The sequence below is a fragment of the Hyla sarda genome, chromosome 13, assembly GCF_029499605.1.
Source record: "Hyla sarda isolate aHylSar1 chromosome 13, aHylSar1.hap1, whole genome shotgun sequence".
Taxonomy (NCBI): Eukaryota; Metazoa; Chordata; class Amphibia; order Anura; family Hylidae; genus Hyla; species Hyla sarda.
Genome location: NC_079201.1, coordinates 123,432 through 147,717, shown reverse-complemented (window position 1 = coordinate 147,717; position 24,286 = coordinate 123,432). Strand labels below are relative to the sequence as shown.

General features: G+C 46.0%; 1 protein-coding gene across 1 annotated transcript in view; it reads left to right on the top strand.

Moving 5' to 3' along the window:
* The window catches only part of HELZ (helicase with zinc finger), a 111,172-nt gene that overhangs the window by 6,471 nt on the left and 80,415 nt on the right, over nucleotides 1–24,286 (top strand). The window contains exons 2-8 of the mRNA XM_056550346.1: nucleotides 4,725–4,800; nucleotides 5,989–6,187; nucleotides 8,667–8,774; nucleotides 8,877–9,174; nucleotides 15,125–15,392; nucleotides 18,659–18,992; nucleotides 19,965–20,095. Coding sequence (XP_056406321.1) covers nucleotides 4,725–4,800; nucleotides 5,989–6,187; nucleotides 8,667–8,774; nucleotides 8,877–9,174; nucleotides 15,125–15,392; nucleotides 18,659–18,992; nucleotides 19,965–20,095 — 1,414 coding nt within the window. The remainder of the gene's footprint in view (nucleotides 1–4,724; nucleotides 4,801–5,988; nucleotides 6,188–8,666; nucleotides 8,775–8,876; nucleotides 9,175–15,124; nucleotides 15,393–18,658; nucleotides 18,993–19,964; nucleotides 20,096–24,286) is intronic.

Sequence of the window (24,286 nt, the reverse complement as noted above, 5' to 3'; positions counted from 1 at the left end):
TATATATATATATTATATAATAACAGGAGATGTATATAGAGAAGAGTATGATGGGGAGGACACTCCTATATATATATTATATAATAACAGGAGATGTATATAGAGAAGAGTATGATGGGGGAGGACACTCCTATATATATATTATATAATAACAGGAGATGTATATAGAGAAGAGTATGATGGAGGAGGACACTCCTATATATATATTATATAATAACAGGAGATGTATATAGAGAAGAGTATGATGGAGGAGGACACTCCTTATATATATATTATATAATAACAGGAGATGTATATAGAGAAGAGTATGATGGAGGAGGACACTCCTATATATATATTATATAATAACAGGAGATGTATATAGAGAAGAGTATGATGGAGGACACTCCTATATATATATTATATAATAACAGGAGATGTATATAGAGAAGAGTATGATGGGGGAGGACACTCCTATATATATAATATAATAACAGGAGATGTATATAGAGAAGAGTATGATGGGGGAGGACACTCCTATATATATATTATATAATAACAGGAGATGTATATAGAGAAGAGTATGATGGGGGAGGACACTCCTATATATATATATTATATAATAACAGGAGATGTATATAGAGAAGAGTATGATGGAGGGAGGACACTCCTATATATATTATATAATAACAGGAGATGTATATAGAGAAGAGTATGATGGGGAGGACACTCCTATATATATATATTATATAATAACAGGAGATGTATATAGAGGAGAGTATGATGGGGGAGGACACTCCTATATATATATATTATATAATAACAGGAGATGTATATAGAGAAGAGTATGATGGAGGAGGACACTCCTATATATATATATAATAACAGGAGATGTATATAGAGAAGAGTATGATGGGGAGGACACTCCTATATATATATTATATAATAACAGGAGATGTATATAGAGAAGAGTATGATGGGGAGGACACTCCTATATATATATTATATAATAACAGGAGATGTATATAGAGAAGAGTATGATGGGGGAGGACACTCCTATATATATATTATATAATAACAGGAGATGTATATAGAGAAGAGTATGATGGGGGAGGACACTCCTATATATATATTATATAATAACAGGAGATGTATATAGAGAAGAGTATGATGGGGAGGACACTCCTATATATATATATTATATAATAACAGGAGATGTATATAGAGAAGAGTATGATGGAGGAGGACACTCCTATATATATATTATATAATAACAGGAGATGTATATAGAGAAGAGTATGATGGGAGGACACTCCTATATATATATTATATAATAACAGGAGATGTATATAGAGAAGAGTATGATGGGGGAGGACACTCCTATATATATATTATATAATAACAGGAGATGTATATAGAGAAGAGTATGATGGGGGAGGACACTCCTATATATATATTATATAATAACAGGAGATGTATATAGAGAAGAGTATGATGGGGAGGACACTCCTATATATATATTATATAATAACAGGAGATGTATATAGAGAAGAGTATGATGGGGAGGACACTCCTATATATATATTATATAATAACAGGAGATGTATATAGAGAAGAGTATGATGGGGGAGGACACTCCTATATATATATTATATAATAACAGGAGATGTATATAGAGAAGAGTATGATGGGGGAGGACACTCCTATATATATATTATATAATAACAGGAGATGTATATAGAGAAGAGTATGATGGAGGAGGACACTCCTATATATATTATATAATAACAGGAGATGTATATAGAGAAGAGTATGATGGAGGAGGACACTCCTATATATATATTATATAATAACAGGAGATGTATATAGAGAAGAGTATGATGGGGGAGGACACTCCTATATATATATATTATATAATAACAGGAGATGTATATAGAGAAGAGTATGATGGGGAGGACACTCCTATATATATATTATATAATAACAGGAGATGTATATAGAGAAGAGTATGATGGGGAGGACACTCCTATATATATATTATATAATAACAGGAGATGTATATAGAGAAGAGTATGATGGGGGAGGACACTCCTATATATATTATATAATAACAGGAGATGTATATAGAGAAGAGTATGATGGGGAGGACACTCCTATATATATATTATATAATAACAGGAGATGTATATAGAGAAGAGTATGATGGGGGAGGACACTCCTATATATATATTATATAATAACAGGAGATGTATATAGAGAAGAGTATGATGGGGGAGGACACTCCTATATATATTATATAATAACAGGAGATGTATATAGAGAAGAGTATGATGGGGAGGACACTCCTATATATATATTATATAATAACAGGAGATGTATATAGAGAAGAGTATGATGGGGGAGGACACTCCTATATATATTATATAATAACAGGAGATGTATATAGAGAAGAGTATGATGGGGAGGACACTCCTATATATATATATTATATAATAACAGGAGATGTATATAGAGAAGAGTATGATGGGGAGGACACTCCTATATATATATTATATAATAACAGGAGATGTATATAGAGAAGAGTATGATGGGGAGGACACTCCTATATATATTATATAATAACAGGAGATGTATATAGAGAAGAGTATGATGGGGAGGACACTCCTATATATATTATATAATAACAGGAGATGTATATAGAGAAGAGTATGATGGGGGAGGACACTCCTATATATATATATTATATAATAACAGGAGATGTATATAGAGAAGAGTATGATGGGGAGGACACTCCTATATATATTATATAATAACAGGAGATGTATATAGAGAAGAGTATGATGGGGGAGGACACTCCTATATATATATTATATAATAACAGGAGATGTATATAGAGAAGAGTATGATGGGGGAGGACACTCCTATATATATATATATATTATATAATAACAGGAGATGTATATAGAGAAGAGTATGATGGAGGAGGACACTCCTATATATATTATATAATAACAGGAGATGTATATAGAGAAGAGTATGATGGAGGAGGACACTCCTATATATATATTATATAATAACAGGAGATGTATATAGAGAAGAGTATGATGGGGAGGACACTCCTATATATATATTATATAATAACAGGAGATGTATATAGAGAAGAGTATGATGGAGGAGGACACTCCTATATATATATTATATAATAACAGGAGATGTATATAGAGAAGAGTATGATGGGGGAGGACACTCCTATATATATATATTATATAATAACAGGAGATGTATATAGAGAAGAGTATGATGGGGTAGGACACTCCTATATATATATATTATATAATAACAGGAGATGTATATAGAGAAGAGTATGATGGGGGAGGACACTCCTATATATATTATATAATAACAGGAGATGTATATAGAGAAGAGTATGATGGGGAGGACACTCCTATATATATATTATATAATAACAGGAGATGTATATAGAGAAGAGTATGATGGGGGAGGACACTCCTATATATATATATTATATAATAACAGGAGATGTATATAGAGAAGAGTATGATGGGGAGGACACTCCTATATATATTATATAATAACAGGAGATGTATATAGAGAAGGGTATGATGGGGGAGGACACTCCTATATATATATATATTATATAATAACAGGAGATGTATATAGAGAAGAGTATGATGGAGGAGGACACTCCTATATATATATATTATATAATAACAGGAGATGTATATAGAGAAGAGTATGATGGAGGAGGACACTCCTATATATATATATATTATATAATAACAGGAGATGTATATAGAGAAGAGTATGATGGGGGAGGACACTCCTATATATATATTATATAATAACAGGAGATGTATATAGAGAAGAGTATGATGGAGGAGGACACTCCTATATATATTATATAATAACAGGAGATGTATATAGAGAAGAGTATGATGGGGAGGACACTCCTATATATATTATATAATAACAGGAGATGTATATAGAGAAGAGTATGATGGAGGAGGACACTCCTATATATATATTATATAATAACAGGAGATGTATATAGAGAAGAGTATGATGGAGGAGGACACTCCTATATATATATATATATTATATAATAACAGGAGATATATATAGAGAAGAGTATGATGGGGAGGACACTCCTATATATATTATATAATAACAGGAGATGTATATAGAGAAGAGTATGATGGGGGAGGACACTCCTATATATATATATATTATATAATAACAGGAGATATATATAGAGAAGAGTATGATGGGGAGGACACTCCTATATATATTATATAATAACAGGAGATGTATATAGAGAAGAGTATGATGGAGGAGGACACTCCTATATATATATTATATAATAACAGGAGATGTATATAGAGAAGAGTATGATGGGGAGGACACTCCTATATATATATTATATAATAACAGGAGATGTATATAGAGAAGAGTATGATGGAGGAGGACACTCCTATATATATATTATATAATAACAGGAGATGTATATAGAGAAGAGTATGATGGGGGAGGACACTCCTATATATATATATTATATAATAACAGGAGATGTATATAGAGAAGAGTATGATGGGGGAGGACACTCCTATATATATATTATATAATAACAGGAGATGTATATAGAGAAGAGTATGATGGGGGAGGTAAATGATCATCACCCCTCCTTGACTATATAGACTCATCATGTGATATTTACTACCCCCCAGGTACAAAGGATGGATGGCAGTTCAGACCCCCACCCCGGGGTGTTACCAGCAGTGAGGAGTATACACTATGTAAGAGGTAAGTATGATGTAATATATCTACACAGTGACCTCACCAGCAGAATAGTGAGTACAGCTCTGGAGTATAATACAGGATTTAACTCAGGATCAGTACAGGATAAGTAATGTAATGTATGTACACAGTGACCTCACCAGCAGAATAGTGAGTGCAGCTCTGGAGTATAATACAGGATACAACTCAGGATCAGTACAGGATAAGTAATGTAATGTATATACACAGTGACCTCACCAGCAGAATAGTGAGTACAGCTCTGGAGTATAATACAGGATATAACTCAGGATCAGTACAGGATCAGTAATGTATCTACACAGTGATCTCACCAGCAGAATAGTGAGTACAGCTCTGGAGTATAATACAGGATATAACTCAGGATCAGTACAGGATAAGTAATGTAATATACACAGTGACCTCACCAGCAGAATAGTGAGTACAGCTCTGGAATATAATACAGGCTATAACTCGGGATCAGTACAGGATAAGTAATGTAATGTATGTACACAGTGACCTCACCAGCAGAATAGTGAGTACAGCTCTGGGGTATAATACAGGATACAACTCAGGATCAGTACAGGATAAGTAATGTAATGTATGTACACAGTGATCTCACCAGCAGAATAGTGAGTACAGCTCTGGGCTATAATACAGGATATAACTCGGGATCAGTACAGGATAAGTAATGTAATGTATGTACACAGTGACCTCACCAGCAGAATAGTGAGTACAGCTCTGGAGTATAATACAGGATATAACTCAGGATCAGTACAGGATAAGTAATGTAATGTATGTACACAGTAACCTTACCTGCAGAATAGTGAGTACAGCTCTGGAGTATAATACAGGATATAACTCGGGATCAGTACAGGATAAGTAATGTAATGTATGTATACAGTGACCCCACCAGCAGAATAGTGAGTACAGCTCTTGGGTATAATACAGGATATAACTCAGGATCAGTACAGGATAAGTAATGTAATGTATATACACAGTGATCTCACCAGCAGAATAGTGAGTACAGCTCTGGGGTATAATACAGGATATAACTCAGGATCAGTACAGGATAAGTAATGTAATGTATGTACACAGTGACCTCACCAGCAGAATAGTGAGTACAGCTCTTGGGTATAATTCAGGATATAGCTCATTACTCTTTACTGTTCTTGAAGAGGTTCTGGATTTTCCTTTCAGGTTCCTGGAGCAGGGGATATGTAGGTATGGAGCGCAGTGTACATCAGCGCACTCCCAGGAGGAGCTGGAGGAGTGGCAGAAGCGGTACGCCTCACGCCTCATTCGTCTCAAGCAGCAGAAGGAAAACAAGCAATGTTCAGGAAGCTACATGGAGTCCCTGATCGAAAAGTGGATGAATTCATTGTCACCAGAAAGAGTGGTGAGTATAGAGGAGAGGAGTGTGCTGAATATATGGGGAGGTAAGAGGGTCAGAGTTACATAGTAGAGGAGCAGGGTCCACAGCAGTACAGAGTATTTCAGGAGAGTAGTGTACTGATCATGTGGAGGTAACAGGGTGTGAGTTATATAGTGGAGGAGCAGGGTCCACAGCAGTACAGAGTATTTCAGGAGAGGAGTGTGCTGATCATGTGGAGGTCACAGAGTGAGAGTTATATAGTGGAGGAGCAGGGTCCACAGCAGTACAGAGTATTTCAGGAGAGGAGTGTACTGATCATGTGGAGGTCACAGGGTGAGAGTTATATAGTGGAGGGGCAGGGTCCACAGCAGTACAGAATATTTCAGGAGAGGAGTGTACTGATCATGTGGAGATCACAGGGTGAGAGTTATATAGTGGAGGAGCAGGGTCCACAGCAGTGCAGAGTATATCAGGAGAGTAGTGTACTGATCATGTGGAGGTCACAGGGTGAGAGTTATATAGTTGAGGAGCAGGTTCCACAGCAGTACAGAGTATTTCAGAAGAGTAGTGTACTGATCATGTGGAGGTCACAGGGTGAGAGTTATATAGTTGAGGAGCAGGGTCCACAGCAGTACAGAGTATATCAGGAGAGGAGTGTACTGATCATGTAGAAGTCACAGGGTGAGAGTTATATAGTGGAGGGGCAGGGTCCACAGCAGTACAGAATATTTCAGGAGAGGAGTGTACTGATCATGTGGAGGTCACAGGGTGAGAGTTATATAGTGGAGGGGCAGGTTCCACAGCAGTACAGAGTATTTCAGGAGAGGAGTGTACTGATCATGTGGAGGTCACAGGGTGAGAGTTATATAGTTGAGGAGCAGGGTCCACAGCAGTACAGAGTATATCAGGAGAGGAGTGTAGTGATCATGTAGAAGTCACAGGGTGAGAGTTATATAGTGGAGGAGCAGGGTCCACAGCATTAGAGTATTTCAGGAGAGGAGTGTGATGATCATGTGGAGGTAACAGGGTGTGAGTTATATAGTGCAGGGGCAGGGTCCACAGCAGTACAGAATATTTCAGGAGAGGAGTGTACTGATCATGTGGAGGTCACAGGGTGAGAGTTATATAGTGGAGGAGCAGGGTCCACAGCAGTACAGAATATTTCAGGAGAGGAGTGTACTGATCATGTGGAGGTCACAGGATGAGAGTTATATAGTGGAGGGGCAGGGTCCACAGCAGTACAGAGTATTTCAGGAGAGGAGTGTACTGATCATGTGGAGATCACAGGGTGAGAGTTATATAGTGGAGGAGCAGGTTCCACAGCAGTACAGAGTATTTCAGGAGAGGAGTGTACTGATCATGTGGAGGTCACAGGGTGAGAGTTATATAGTGGAGGAGCAGGGTCCACAGCAGTACAGAGTATATCAGGAGAGGAGTGTACTGATCATATGGAGGTAACAGGGTGAGAGTTATATATAGTTGAGGAGCAGGGTCCACAGCATTAGAGTATTTCAGGAGAGGAGTGTGATGATCATGTGGAGATCACAGGGTGAGAGTTATATAGTGGAGGAGCAGGGTCTACAGCATTACAGAGTATTTCAGGAGAAGAGTGTACTGATCATGTGGAGGTCACAGGGTGAGAGTTATATAGTAGAGGAGCAGGGTCCACAGCATTACAGAGTATACAGGAGAGGAGTGTGCTGATCATGTGGAGGTCACAGGATGAGAGTTATATAGTGGAGGAGCAGGGTCCACAGCAGTACAGAGTATTTCAGGAGAGGAGTGTACTGATCATGTGGAGGTCACAGGGTGAGAGTTAAATAGTGGAGGAGCAGGGTCCACAGCAGTACAGAGTATTTCAGGAGAGGAATGTGCTGATCATGTGGAGGTCACAGGGTGAGAGTTATATAGTGGAGGAGTAGGGTCAACAGCAGTACAGAGTATTTCAGGAGAGGAGTTTACTGATCATGTGGAGGTCACAGGGTGAGAGTTATATAGTAGAGGAGCAGGGTCCACAGCAGTACAGAGTATATCAGGAGAGGAGTGTACTGATCATGTGGAGGTCACAGGGTGAGAGTTATATAGTGGAGGGGCAGGGTCCACAGCAGTACAGAGTATTTCAGGAGAGGAGTGTGCTGATCATGTGGAGGTCACAGAGTGAGAGTTATATAGTGGAAAAGCAGGGTCCACAGCAGTACAGAGTATTTCAGGAGAGGAGTGTACTGATCATGTGGAGGTCACAGGGGGAGAGATATATAGTGGAGGAGCAGGGTCCACAGCAGTACAGAGTATTTCAGGAGAGGGTTGTGTTGATCATGTGGGAGGTCACAGGGTGAGAGTTATATAGTGGAGGAGCAGGGTCCACAGCAGTACAGAGTATTTCAGGAGAGGGTTGTGCTGATCATGTGGAGGTCACAGGGTGAGAGTTATATAGTGGAGGAGCAGGGTCCACAGCAGTGCAGAGTATTTCAGGGCGCTGTAGTGACGTCTCCTTCCTCCCCAGCTCAGTGAGTGTGTGGATGGAGTGCACGTGGAGTACAGTCCGGACCTTTCGGTTACAGTCACCAACAAAAAGTCTCAGCAGACATGGACGTTTCTCCTGACATGTAAGGTAAGTAAGTCGCCAGAGCAGATCACATAATGGTACCATGCGGCTGTAGATGGCTCCTCCTCCTCACATCCAGTTTGAGCCACCATCTTTTTCTGCCCCCAGCCTGCGAGGACACTTCAGCGTGTTGCTCTGCTCTACGACGCTCACAGACCTCACTTTAGTATTGTGGCAATATCCGCCGGAGACGGTAACACGCAGGTGCCCCAGGAGGTGCCCGACAGCTGCCAGGAATGGGTCGGGGAGAAGATGTCTCAGAACGGCATGGACCATTGCTTGTACAAAGTGGTCATTACCTTCACCACAGAGATATTCGGAACCTTCCGGCAGACTGTAGTGTTTGACTTTGGCGTGGATCCGGTCCTGATGCAGAGGATCATGGTGGACGCCGCCTCTACAGAAGGTAAAGGGGGGCGCCGATTTATGTAGAGAGGTGACTGCAGGCTTCCACTATAAAGGAGGGTGTGAATACTTAAGTCACATATCATAGTAAAGGGTGTGAATACTTATGTCACATATCATAGTAAAGGGTGTGAATACTTATGTCACATATCATAGTAAAGGGTATGAATACTTATGTCACATATAGTAAATGGTGTAAATACTTATGTTCCATATCATAGTAAAGGGTATGAATACTTAAGTCACATATAATAAAGGGTGTGAATACTTATGTCACATATCAGAGTAAAGGGTATGAATACTTATGTCACATATCATAGTAAAGGGTATGAATACTTATGTCACATATCATAGTAAAGGGTATGAATACTTATGTCACATAGCATAGTAAAGGGTGTGAATACTTATGTCACATACCATAGTAAAGGGTATGAATACTTATGTCACATATCATAGTAAAGGGTGTGAATACTTATGTCACGTGTCATAGTAAAGGGTATGAATACTTATGTCACATAGCATAGTAAAGGGTGTGAATACTTATGTCACATACCATAGTAAAGGGTATGAATACTTATATCACATAGCATAGTAAAGGGTATGAATACTTATGTCACATAGCATAGTGAAGGGTGTGAATACTTATGTCACATAGCATAGTAAAGGGTGTGAATACTTATGTTACATAGCATAGTAAAGGGTGTGAATACTTATGTCACGTGTCATAGTAAAGGGTGTGAATACTTATGTCACATAGCATAGTAAAGGGTGTGAATACTTATGTCACATAGCATAGTGAAGGGTGTGAATACTTATGTCACATAGCATAGTGAAGGGTGTGAATACTTATGTCACATAGCATAGTAAAGGGTGTGAATACTTATGTTACATAGCATAGTAAAGGGTGTGAATACTTATGTCACATATCATAGTAAAGGGTGTGAATACTTATGTCACATATCATAGTAAAGGGTGTGAATACTTATATCACATATCATAGTGAAGGGTATGAATACTTATGTCACATAGCATAGTGAAGGGTGTGAATACTTATGTCACATATAATAGTAAAGGGTATGAATACTTATGTCACATATCATAGTAAAGGGTATGAATACTTATGTCACATATCATAGTAAAGGGTATGAATACTTATGTCACATATCATAGTAAAGGGTGTGAATACTTATGTCACATATAATAGTAAAGGGTATGAATACTTATGTCACATATCATAGTAAAGGGTATGAATACTTATGTCACATATCATAGTAAAGGGTATGAATACTTATGTCATAGTAAAGGGTGTGAATACTTATGTCACATAGCATAGTAAAGGGTATGAATACTTATGTCACATAGCATAGTGAAGGGTATGAATACTTATGTCACATATCATAGTAAAGGGTGTGAATACTTCTATAGGATTCAGACCCTCTTCTGAATAGCTCTTCTATAGTAAAGGGTGTGAATACTATGACACATGGCAGAAGTGTTCATCCCCTTTACTATGACATGGACATAAGTATTCATACCCTTTCCTATGACACTTGACATTTATCTCTAGCTCCTCCCTTTTCTCCTGATCATCTCTGACATGTTTCTTCACCTTGATCGGAGTCACCTGGGGTAAATTCATCTGATTGGACAAGACACAGTCCTGTCTATGTATGTTTATATTGTACCTGATACATTCCAGCTCTATAGGGAGGACTCTATACGGTACAGCTCTATAGGGAGGACTCTATACGGTCCAGCTCTATAGGGAGGACTCTATACAGTACAGCTCTATAGGGAGGACTCTATACAGTACAGCTCTATAGGGAGGACTCTATACGGTACAGCTCTATAGGGAGGACTCTATACGGTCCAGCTCTATAGGGAGGACTCTATACAGTACAGCTCTATAGGGAGGACTCTATACAGTACAGCTCTATAGGGAGGACTCTATACAGTACAGCTCTATAGGGAGGACTCTATACAGTACAGCTCTATAGGGAGGACTCTATACAGTACAGCTCTATAGGGAGGACTCTATACAGTACAGCTCTATAGGGAGGACTCTATACAGTACAGCTCTATAGGGAGGACTCTATACAGTACAGCTCTATAGGGAGGACTCTATACAGTACAGCTCTATAGGGAGGACTCTATACGGTACAGCTCTATAGGGAGGACTCTATACAGTACAGCTCTATAGGGAGGACTCTATACAGTACAGCTCTATAGGGAGGACTCTATACAGCACAGCTCTATAGGGAGGACTCTATACAGCACAGCTCTATAGGGAGGACTCTATACAGTACAGCTCTATAGGGAGGACTCTATACAGTACAGCTCTATAGGGAGGACTCTATACAGTACAGCTCTATAGGGAGGACTCTATACAGCACAGCTCTATAGGGAGGACTCTATACAGTACAGCTCTATAGGGAGGACTCTATACAGTACAGCTCTATAGGGAGGACTCTATACAGCACAGCTCTATAGGGAGGACTCTATACAGTACAGCTCTATAGGGAGGACTCTATACAGCACAGCTCTATAGGGAGGACTCTATACAGTACAGCTCTATAGGGAGGACTCTATACAGTACAGCTCTATAGGGAGGACTCTATACGGTACAGCTCTATAGGGAGGACTCTATACAGTACAGCTCTATAGGGAGGACTCTATACGGTACAGCTCTATAGGGAGGACTCTATACAGTACAGCTCTATAGGGAGGACTCTATACAGTACAGCTCTATAGGGAGGACTCTATACGGTACAGCTCTATAGGGAGGACTCTATACGGTACAGCTCTATAGGGAGGACTCTATACAGTACAGCTCTATAGGGAGGACTCTATACAGCACAGCTCTATAGGGAGGACTCTATACAGTACAGCTCTATAGGGAGGACTCTATACAGTACAGCTCTATAGGGAGGACTCTATACAGCACAGCTCTATAGGGAGGACTCTATACAGTACAGCTCTATAGGGAGGACTCTATACAGCACAGCTCTATAGGGAGGACTCTATACAGTACAGCTCTATAGGGAGGACTCTATACAGTACAGCTCTATAGGGAGGACTCTATACGGTACAGCTCTATAGGGAGGACTCTATACAGTACAGCTCTATAGGGAGGACTCTATACGGTACAGCTCTATAGGGAGGACTCTATACAGTACAGCTCTATAGGGAGGACTCTATACAGTACAGCTCTATAGGGAGGACTCTATACAGTACAGCTCTATAGGGAGGACTCTATACAGTACAGCTCTATAGGGAGGACTCTATACAGCACAGCTCTATAGGGAGGACTCTATACAGTACAGCTCTATAGGGAGGACTCTATACAGTACAGCTCTATAGGGAGGACTCTATACAGTACAGCTCTATAGGGAGGACTCTATACGGTACAGCTCTATAGGGAGGACTCTATACAGTACAGCTCTATAGGGAGGACTCTATACAGTACAGCTCTATAGGGAGGACTCTATACAGTACAGCTCTATAGGGAGGACTCTATACAGCACAGCTCTATAGGGAGGACTCTATACAGTACAGCTCTATAGGGAGGACTCTATACAGTACAGCTCTATAGGGAGGACTCTATACAGTACAGCTCTATAGGGAGGACTCTATACAGTACAGCTCTATAGGGAGGACTCTATACGGTACAGCTCTATAGGGAGGACTCTATACAGTACAGCTCTATAGGGAGGACTCTATACAGTACAGCTCTATAGGGAGTACTCTATACAGTACAGCTCTATAGGGAGGACTCTATACGGTACAGCTCTATAGGGAGGACTCTATACAGCACAGCTCTATAGGGAGGACTCTATACAGCACAGCTCTATAGGGAGGACTCTATACAGTACAGCTCTATAGGGAGGACTCTATACAGTACAGCTCTATAGGGAGGACTCTATACAGCACAGCTCTATAGGGAGGACTCTATACAGTACAGCTCTATAGGGAGGACTCTATACAGTACAGCTCTATAGGGAGGACTCTATACAGTACAGCTCTATAGGGAGGACTCTATACAGCACAGCTCTATAGGGAGGACTCTATACAGTACAGCTCTATAGGGAGGACTCTATACAGTACAGCTCTATAGGGAGGACTCTATACAGTACAGCTCTATAGGGAGGACTCTATACAGTACAGCTCTATAGGGAGGACTCTATACAGTACAGCTCTATAGGGAGGACTCTATACAGTACAGCTCTATAGGGAGGACTCTATACGGTACAGCTCTATAGGGAGGACTCTATACAGCACAGCTCTATAGGGAGGACTCTATACAGTACAGCTCTATAGGGAGGACTCTATACAGTACAGCTCTATAGGGAGGACTCTATACGGTACAGCTCTATAGGGAGGACTCTATACAGTACAGCTCTATAGGGAGGACTCTATACAGTACAGCTCTATAGGGAGTACTCTATACAGTACAGCTCTATAGGGAGGACTCTATACGGTACAGCTCTATAGGGAGGACTCTATACAGCACAGCTCTATAGGGAGGACTCTATACAGTACAGCTCTATAGGGAGGACTCTATACAGTACAGCTCTATAGGGAGGACTCTATACAGTACAGCTCTATAGGGAGGACTCTATACAGTACAGCTCTATAGGGAGGACTCTATACAGTACAGCTCTATAGGGAGGACTCTATACAGTACAGCTCTATAGAGAGGACTCTATACAGTACAGCTCTATAGGGAGGACTCTATACAGTACAGCTCTATAGGGAGGACTCTATACAGTACAGCTCTATAGGGAGGACTCTACAGTACAGCTCTATAGGGAGGACTCTATACAGTACAGCTCTATAGGGAGGACTCTATACAGCACAGCTCTATAGGGAGGACTCTATACAGTACAGCTCTATAGGGAGGACTCTATACAGTACAGCTCTATAGGGAGGACTCTATACAGTACAGCTCTATAGGGAGGACTCTATACAGTACAGCTCTATAGGGAGGACTCTATACAGCACAGCTCTATAGGGAGGACTCTATACAGTACAGCTCTATAGGGAGGACTCTACAGTACAGCTCTATAGGGAGGACACTATACAGCACAGCTCTATAGGGAGGACTCTATACAGTACAGCTCTATAGGGAGGACTCTATACGGTACAGCTCTATAGGGAGGACTCTATACGGTACAGCTCTATAGGGAGGACTCTATACGGTACAGCTCTATAGGGAGGACTCTATACGGTACAGCTCTATAGGGAGGACTCTATACAGCACAGCTCTATAGGGAGGACTCTATACAGTACAGCTCTATAGGGAGGACTCTATACAGTACAGCTCTATAGGGAGGACTCTATACAGTACAGCTCTATAGGGAGGACTCTATACAGCACAGCTCTATAGGGAGGACTCTATACAGTACAGCTCTATAGGGAGGACTCTATACAGTACAGCTCTATAGGGAGGACTCTATACAGTACAGCTCTATAGGGAGGACTCTATACAGCACAGCTCTATAGGGAGGACTCTATACAGTACAGCTCTATAGGGAGGACTCTATACGGTACAGCTCTATAGGGAGGACTCTATACGGTACAGCTCTATAGGGAGGACTCTATACGGTACAGCTCTATAGGGAGGACTCTATACGGTACAGCTCTATAGGGAGGACTCTATACAGTACAGCTCTATAGGGAGGACTCTATACAGTACAGCTCTATAGGGAGGACTCTATACAGTACAGCTCTATAGGGAGGACTCTATACAGTACAGCTCTATAGGGAGGACTCTATACAGTACAGCTCTATAGGGAGGACTCTACAGTATTTAGTGTATTTGTAAACTATTGTAGTTTTAGCCGCCTTATCTTTGTAATAAATACAGGCAGTACTCTTGCATTCTTGCGGCTCTGGAACTACATGTCTCAGTAGGTCCTGTCGAGGTCTTATTGTCTCCATTGTCTTCTCAGATCTTGAATACTTGATGCACGCCCGCCAGCAGCTGCTAACCACCGCCAAACGCTGGGACTCCATGTCTAAGACCATCGTGGAGTTTGAGCCCAATGAGACTACTGAGCTGGAGAGGAGCCTCCTGAGCCGATACCAAATCCCCCTCTCTGCGGACCAGCTGTTCACCCAGTCCGTCCTGGACAAGTCCCTGACCAGGAGCAACTACCAGGCCCGCCTGCACGACTTGCTGTATATTGAGGAGATCGCACAGTACAAGGAAGTCAGCAAGTAAGTACCCCCGGGGTCTGGAGGGTCTATTGGGTCTGGAGGGTCTATTGGGTCTGGAGGGTCTATTGGGTCTGGAGGGTCTATTGGGTCTGGAGGGTCTATTGGGTCTGGAGGGTCTATTGGGTCTGGAGGGTCTATTGGGTCTGTGGGGTCAGCAGGGTGTGTTGGGGGTCAGCTCATGGGTGTGTTGGGGGTCAGCTCATGGGTGTGTTGGGGGTCAGCTCATGGGTGTGTTGGGGGTCAGCTCATGGGTGTGTTGGGGGTCAGCTCATGGGTGTGTTGGGGGTCAGCTCATGGGTGTGTTGGGGGTCAGCTCATGGGTGCGTTGGGGGTCAGCTCATGGGTGTGTTGGGGGTCAGCTCATGGGTGTGTTGGGGGTCAGCTCATGGGTGTGTTGGGGGTCAGCTCATGGGTGTGTTGGGGGTCAGCTCATGGGTGTGTTGGGGGTCAGCTCATGGGTGCGTTGGGGGTCAGCTCATGGGTGCGTTGGGGGGTGGTCAGCTCATGGGTGCGTTGGGGAGTGGTCAGCTCATGGGTGCGTTGGGGGGTGGTCAGCTCATGGGTGCGTTGGGGGGTGGTCAGCTCATGGGTGCGTTGGGGAGTGGTCAGCTCATGGGTGCGTTGGGGGGTGGTCAGCTCATGGGTGCGTTGGGGGTTGGTCAGCTCATGGGTGCGTTGGGGGGTGGTCAGCTCATGGGTGCGTTGGGGGGGGTGGTCAGCTCATGGGTGCGTTGGGGGGGGTGGTCAGCTCATTGGTCTGTTGGGGGTTGCTCAGGGTCTTTTGGGTCCTCAGTGCTGGTTTCCTCCTTGTCCTCTAAGAGCTGTAAGTTAGTTTTTTTTATTCCATGACTAACTCTATTTTGTCATGTGATTTAGGGTAGGGTCACACATATTTTACATTGTGGATCCGCTGATGATGGACCCTACAGTGCCTCCAGCTGTGCAATCCACTGCTATGAGCAGACACACACAGCAATCTGCATGTCTCCGCACATGTGCAGTGTACTCAGACATGGCGACCGTGCTCTCTGCTGCCTGAGCTAGGCCGAGATCAGCCGCCATGTCGGAGCACGCTGCACATGTGCGGAGACATGCAGATTGCTGTGTGTGTCTGCTCATAGCGGTGGATTGCACAGCTGGAGGCACTGTAGGGTCCATCATCAGCGGATCCACAATGTAAAATGCGTGTGACCCAAAATTACTCCTAGGAAATAGAAACAATTTTGCCATTTTATTTTCTTATTCTTCCTGAGGCCTCGTGAGGTCCGGTCTTTGTGGGACCAATCACAATCACGCTCTTCATTCTCTCATAACATGTAAATATTGGGGGGAAAAGTGTGAATAAATATAAAGAAGCCCCTCCCCAATAAAATTTATGTCACCCTGATTTCACCACCAAAAAAATATAAACATATATTGTATCACCGCATGCACAAAAAGTCTAAACTATTAAAATATAACATTAAAAAACTGCACGGTCAATGCCGTAAACGTTTAACCCATTTAAGGGGTACTCCGGCACTAAGACATCTTATCCAAAGGATAGGGGATAAGATGCCTGATCGCTGGGGACCCCCGTGATCTTCCACGCCGCACCCCGTTAGGATCAGTCTCCGGAGCGTGTTCGCTCCGGGTCACATTACTGGCGATCACGGGGACGGAGAATAGTGATGTCACGGCTCCGCCCCCGTGTAACGTCACGCTCCGCCCCCTCAATGCAAGCCTATGGGAGGGGGCGTGACAGCTATGCTCCATCCTCGAGATGGACTCAGCCTGAGGACCTCCAGCGGTTCCGGAAGCCGCTAAAGGAGGGTGCTGCATGGTAGATCCCGGGGGTCCCCAGCAGCGGGATCTAACATCTTATCATTTTTTATATTTTCATCCACAGACTAGTATGAGGCTTGTTTTTTGCGCGACCAGTTGTCCGGTGTAATGCCATCGCTCACTTAACCATAAAATGTATGGCGCAACCAAAAAAATACTATTGGTGTGGGGAAATTAAAAAGAAAACCGCAATTTTGCTAATTTTGGAAGGTTTTGTTTTCACGCTGTACAATTTACAGTAAAAATTACATGTTCTTTATTCTTTGGGTCAATACGATTAAAATGATACCCGTGATAACGCACTTTTCTATTACTGTTGCGCTTAAAAAAAAACACAAACTAACCAAATTAAGATCCGCCTATTTTGAAGACCTATAATTTTTTCATTTTTCCATATAAGCAGCGGTATGAGGGCTCATTTTTTGCGCCGTGATCTGTACTTTTTATTGATAACATATTTGCTGATATAAAACTTTTAATACATTTATTTTTGGGGGGAATAAAATGTTATAAAAAAGCAGCTATTTTGGACTTTTCTTTTTTTACGTTTGCGTGGTTCACCATACGGTTTCATTAACATTGTATTTTAATAGTTGGGATATTTACGTACGCGGCGATACCAAATATGTATATAAAAAACATTGTTTACACTTTTTGGGGGTGAAATAGGGAAAATGGGACATTTCAAATTTTTTTTACTTTTATTTTTTACTTTTATCTTTACACTTTAATAAGCTCCATAGGGATCACTCGATTGCTAATCCTGTTCAGTGCTATGTATAGGACACCGCACTGATCAGGGTTATCGGTCATCGTCTGCTCTGGTCTGTGGGAAGGTAGCGGAGGCAGGTGAGGAGACCTCCGGCTGCCATGCTGGATGATCGGATCGCCGCGGCAGCTCTGTGGCCGATCCGATCATCCATTTTAGTGACTGTGATGCTGCAGATGCCGTGGTCTGTATTGATCACGGCATCTGAGGGGTTAATGGTGGACATCCGTGCCATCGCGGATGTCCGCCATTATGGGCGGGTCCCTGGCATCTATCAGCAGCAGGAAAAAAACGAGAGTGTAAATTAGGGATCAACCGATTATCGGTATGGACGATATTCACGATTTTGGGCATTATCGGTATCGGCAATTACCTTGCCGATAAGCCGATAATGCCCCGCCCCCCGCACGATCTGCAGCGGTGTCGCGGGGGGATAAATAAGTTATCGGCTATTTGCCCTAACCTGCACCGATTATCGGTATCGGCCCTAAAAAAACGATATCGGTCGATCCCTAGTGTAAATGCAAAAATTGGTTCGGTCAAGTGGATCGTCATGAGGGACAAGTAGATTTTGCTCCATTTTAGTCCCGTGGACAAGTCTTTTTTAATTAAATTTCCACACCCCTGAGGGGGCACACATGGGGTCAGTCATTAACCTCTCGTTTTCCTGCAGGTTTAACATCAAGGTTCAGCTGCAGCTGGTGGCGAGCTTCATGCTGACGGGCGTTTCCGGAGGAGCCAAATATGCCCAGAACGGTCAGCTTTTTGGCCGCTTTAAACTCACTGAGACACTTTCTGAGGACACTCTGGCCGGCAGACTAGTGATGACCAAAGTCAACGCCGTGTATGTGCTGCCCGTCTCCAAGGAGAAATCTCCACAGAGCCAAGGAAGCAAAGAGAAGGTGTACGAGGCCGTGATCGAGGAGAAGACCAAGGATTACATCTTCCTGAGAATATGCAAGGACTGCTGTGACGAGCTGCGACTGCGGCCCGACCGGGAGATGCAGGTCAGACATACAGGCTTATACCCATCATATCCATCGTCTCTCCCACAGCTGCACTCACTATTCTGCTGTCTAGCCTTATCCTCCAGATCTGAACTCACTATTCTGCTGTCTAGTCTTATCCTCCGGAGCTACACTCACTATTCTGCTGTCTAGTCTTATCCTCCAGAGCTGCACTTAATATTCTGCTGTCTAGTCTTATCCTCCAGAGCTACACTCACTATTCTGCTGTCTAGTCTTATCCTCCAGAGCTGCACTTAATATTCTGCTGTCTAGTCTTATCCTCCAGAGCTTCACTCACTATTCTGCTGTCTAGTCTTACCCCCCAGATCTGCACTCACTATTCTGCTGTCTAGTCTTATCCTCCGGAGCTACACTCACTATTCTGCTGTCTAGTCTTATCCTCCAGAGCTGCACTCACTATTCTGCTGTCTAGTCTTACCCCCCAGATCTGCACTCACTATTCTGCTGTCTAGTCTTATCCTCCGGAGCTACACTCACTATTCTGCTGTCTAGTCTTATCCTCCAGAGCTGCACTCACTATTCTGCTGTCTAGTCTTATCCTCCAGATCTGAACTCACTATTCTGCTGTCTAGTCTTATCCTCCGGAGCTACACTCACTATTCTGCTGTCTAGTCTTATCCTCCAGAGCTGCACTTAATATTCTGCTGTCTAGTCTTATCCTCCAGAGCTACACTCACTATTCTGCTGTCTAGTCTTATCCTCCAGAGCTGCACTTAATATTCTGCTGTCTAGTCTTATCCTCCAGAGCTTCACTCACTATTCTGATGTCTAGTCTTATCCTCCAGATCTGCACTCACTATTCTGCTGTCCAGTCTTATCCTTCAGAGCTACACTCACTATTCTGCTGTTATATCATGTGACTCTGAATCAGTATAACATGTATGTAATGTCTAATTTCACCATATAGTTATATAGTCCATCACTGATGCAGTGTTCCCCTCTTTCCTGTAGGTGGAGCTCCAATTCCAGCTGAACCGGCAGCCGCTGTGTGAGATGCACTATGCCCTGGACCGGATACGGGATAATGGAATTCTCTTCCCAGATCTAAGCGCAACGCCCCCCATACCCTGGAGCCCCAACAGGTAAGCCCCCCGGTCATAGTGCCCCCCCCCCCTTTTATACTTTCCACAACCTTCTCCATAGGCTTTATGCTTTTCTTTTTTAGTTTCTTGTAAGATCTTTGCTTGCTGTCAGTTAGTGGAGATGTAATGAAAACCTAATGATCAAATACATCTCACAATCCAGACTAGTTCTCCTGCACTGATACACTGTAACAAACTATCAGGGCAGAAGAGGTTTGTGCTGCAAAAGCCCTCCTTTAATTTTCAACACTGATACAATGTAACAAACCCTCAGCTGTGAAGATTATTTGGATCACGATGGGTTTCCAGCTCCTTTTCACTAACAGCAATCAGAGATCTTTTAAATGGTGAGAAACCGTCATGGCAGAATAATCACAGTGATCGGCCCTTGGGCTCGTTGGCACACCTCATTTTAAGGACGCCGAAATTGGCTGCAGGTTAGCGGAGATCTGTTTCCGAGCAGTTACAGAACGTAGGCGAGTACAGCGCAGGAATAGTCTTGGTGGGAAATGGCGGATGCTGTGATTGGCTCTCGATTATTGGTGTAAATGTTTCTGGCACCAGAATCCCCGTAAGACAACAATGAATCGCTAATAGAGCACAGAGCACACAACCCCCATCATCCCCTCCACTGCCAGGACCAGCCGGATATACTGACACTAACAACAATGAGACAAGGGGGCGCTGCCAGGCGATAAAAGTATCAAACCCACAACCAGGCGGGAAGCTGGCAGCGCTGCATTGTTAGGAAGGGGGGTGCTGGTGCCAGTTACTGCTGGTGAGACAGGGAATCCATCAGGATGTAGATGGGTATTGTGGTACCTGAGGCAGGAAAGACTCCTGTGGCAAAGGGGAGGGCAGAAGTGGCTCATGGGTCAGAGGAGCGGGCAGGAATGTGTCCTGGGGCAGAGGAGCGGGCAGGCATGTGTCCTGGGGCGGAGGAGCGGGCAGGAATGTGTCCTGGGGCGGAGGAACGGGCAGGAATGTGTACTGGGGCAAGAATGTCTACTGGGGCAGAGGAGCGGGCAGGAATGTGTACTGGGGCAGAGGAGCGGGCAGGAATGTGTACTGGGGCAGAGGAGCGGGCAGGAATGTGTACTGGGGCAGAGGAGCGGGCAGGAATGTGTACTGGGGCAGAGGAGCGGGCAGGAATGTGTACTGGGGCAGAGGAGCGGGCAGGAATGTGTACTGGGGCAGAGGAGCGGGCAGGAATGTGTACTGGGGCAGAGGAGCGGGCAGGAATGTGTACTGGGGCAAAGGAGCGGGCAGGAATGTGTACTGGGGCAAGAATGTCTACTGGGGCAGAGGAGCGGGCAGGAATGTGTACTGGGGCAGAGGAGCGGGCAGGAATGTGTACTGGGGCAAGAATGTCTACTGGGGCAGAGGAGCGGGCAGGAATGTGTACTGGGGCAGAGGAGCGGGCAGGAATGTGTACTGGGGCAGAGGAGCGGGCAGGAATGTGTACTGGGGCAGAGGAGCGGGCAGGAATGTGTACTGGGGCAGAGGAGCGGGCAGGAATGTGTACTGGGGCAGAGGAGCGGGCAGGGATGTGTCCTGGGGCAGAGGAGCGGGCAGGGATGTGTCCTGGGGCAGAGGAGCGGGCAGGGATGTGTCCTGGGGCAGAGGAGCGGGCAGGCATGTGTCCTGGGCAGAGGAGCGGGCAGGAATGTGTACTGGGGCAGAGGAGCGGGCAGGAATGTCTACTGGGGCAAGAATGTCTACTGGGGCAGAGGAGCGGGCAGGGATGTGTACTTGGGCAGAGGAGCGGGCAGGAATATCTACTGGGGCAGGAATGTGTCCTGGGGCAGAGGAGCGGGCAGGAATGTGTCCTGGGGCAGAGGAGCGGGCAGGAATGTGTCCTGGGGCAGAGGAGCGGGCAGGAATGTGTCCTGGGGCAGAGGAGCGGGCGGCATGTGTACTGGGGCAGAGGAGCGGGCAGGAATGTGTCCTGGGGCAGAGGAGCGGGCGGGAATGTGTCCTGGGGCAGAGGAGCGGGCAGGGATGTGTCCTGGGGCAGAGGAGCGGGCGGCATGTGTCCTGGGGCAGAGGAGCGGGCGGGAATGTGTCCTGGGGCAGAGGAGCGGGCGGCATGTGTCCTGGGGCAGAGGAGCGGGCAGGAATGTGTCCTGGGGCAGAGGAGCGGGCAGGAATGTGTCCTGGGGCAGAGGAGCGGGCAGGGATGTGTCCTGGGGCAGAGGAGCGGGCAGGAATGTGTACTGGGGCAGAGGAGCGGGCAGGGATGTGTCCTGGGGCAGAGGAGCGGGCAGACATGTGTCCTGGGGCAGAGGAGCGGGCAGGGATGTGTCCTGGGGCAGAGGAGCGGGCAGACATGTGTCCTGGGGCAGAGGAGCGGGCAGGAATGTGTCCTGGGGCAGAGGAGCGGGCAGGAATGTGTCCTGGGGCAGAGGAGCGAGCAGGGATGTGTCCTGGGGCAGAGGAGCGGGCAGACATGTGTCCTGGGGCAGAGGAGCGGGCAGGAATGTGTCCTGGGGCAGAGGAGCGGGCAGGAATGTGTACTGGGGCAGAGGAGCGGGCAGGGATGTGTCCTGGGGCAGAGGAGCGGGCAGGAATGTGTCCTGGGGCAGAGGAGCGGGCGGGAATGTGTCCTGGGGCAGAGGAGCGGGCAGGAATGTGTCCTGGGGCAGAGGAGCGGGCAGGGATGTGTCCTGGGGCAGAGGAGCGGGCAGGAATGTGTCCTGGGGCAGAGGAGCGGGCGGGAATGTGTCCTGGGGCAGAGGAGCGGGCGGGAATGTGTCCTGGGGCAGAGGAGCGGGCAGGGATGTGTCCTGGGGCAGAGGAGCGGGCAGGGATGTGTCCTGGGGCAGAGGAGCGGGCAGGGATGTGTCCTGGGGCAGAGGAGCGGGCAGGGATGTGTCCTGGGGCAGAGGAGCGGGCAGGAATGTGTCCTGGGGCAGAGGAGCGGGCAGGAATGTGTCCTGGGGCAGAGGAGCGGGCAGGCATGTGTCCTGGGGCAGAGGAGCGGGCAGGGATGTGTCCTGGGGCAGAGGAGCGGGCGGGAATGTGTCCTGGGGCAGAGGAGCGGGCAGGGATGTGTCCTGGGGCAGAGGAGCGGGCAGGAATGTGTCCTGGGGCAGAGGAGCGGGCAGGAATGTGTCCTGGGGCAGAGGAGCGGGCAGGAATGTGTCCTGGGGCAGAGGAGCGGGCAGGAATGTGTCCTGGGGCAGAGGAGCGGGCAGGAATGTGTCCTGGGGCAGAGGAGCGGGCAGGCATGTGTCCTGGGGCAGAGGAGCGGGCAGGCATGTGTCCTGGGGCAGAGGAGCGGGCAGGCATGTGTCCTGGGGCAGAGGAGCGGGCAGGCATGTGTCCTGGGGCAGAGGAGCGGGCAGGAATGTCTACTGGGGCAGAGGAGCGGGCAGGGATGTGTCCTGGGGCAGAGGAGCGGGCAGGGATGTGTCCTGGGGCAGAGGAGCGGGCAGGAATGTGTCCTGGGGCAGAGGAGCGGGCAGACATGTGTCCTGGGGCAGAGGAGCGGGCAGGAATGTGTCCTGGGGCAGAGGAGCGGGCAGGGATGTGTCCTGGGGCAGAGGAGCGGGCAGACATGTGTCCTGGGGCAGAGGAGCGGGCAGGAATGTCTACTGGGGCAGAGGAGCGGGCAGGGATGTGTCCTGGGGCAGAGGAGCGGGCAGGAATGTGTCCTGGGGCAGAGGAGCGGGCAGGAATGTCTACTGGGGCAGAGGAGCGGGCAGGAATGTGTCCTGGGGCAGAGGAGCGGGCAGGAATGTGTCCTGGGGCAGAGGAGCGGGCAGGAATGTCTCCTGGGGCAGAGGAGCGGGCAGGAATGTCTCCTGGGGCAGAGGAGCGGGCAGGAATGTGTCCTGGGGCAGAGGAGCGGGCAGGGATGTGTCCTGGGGCAGAGGAGCGGGCAGACATGTGTCCTGGGGCAGAGGAGCGGGCAGGGATGTGTCCTGGGGCAGAGGAGCGGGCAGACATGTGTCCTGGGGCAGAGGAGCGGGCAGGGATGTGTCCTGGGGCAGAGGAGCGGGCAGACATGTGTCCTGGGGCAGAGGAGCGGGCAGGGATGTGTCCTGGGGCAGAGGAGCGGGCAGGAATGTCTCCTGGGGCAGAGGAGCGGGCAGGAATGTCTACTGGGGCAGAGGAGCGGGCAGGGATGTGTCCTGGGGCAGAGGAGCGGGCAGGAATGTGTCCTGGGGCAGAGGAGCGGGCAGGAAT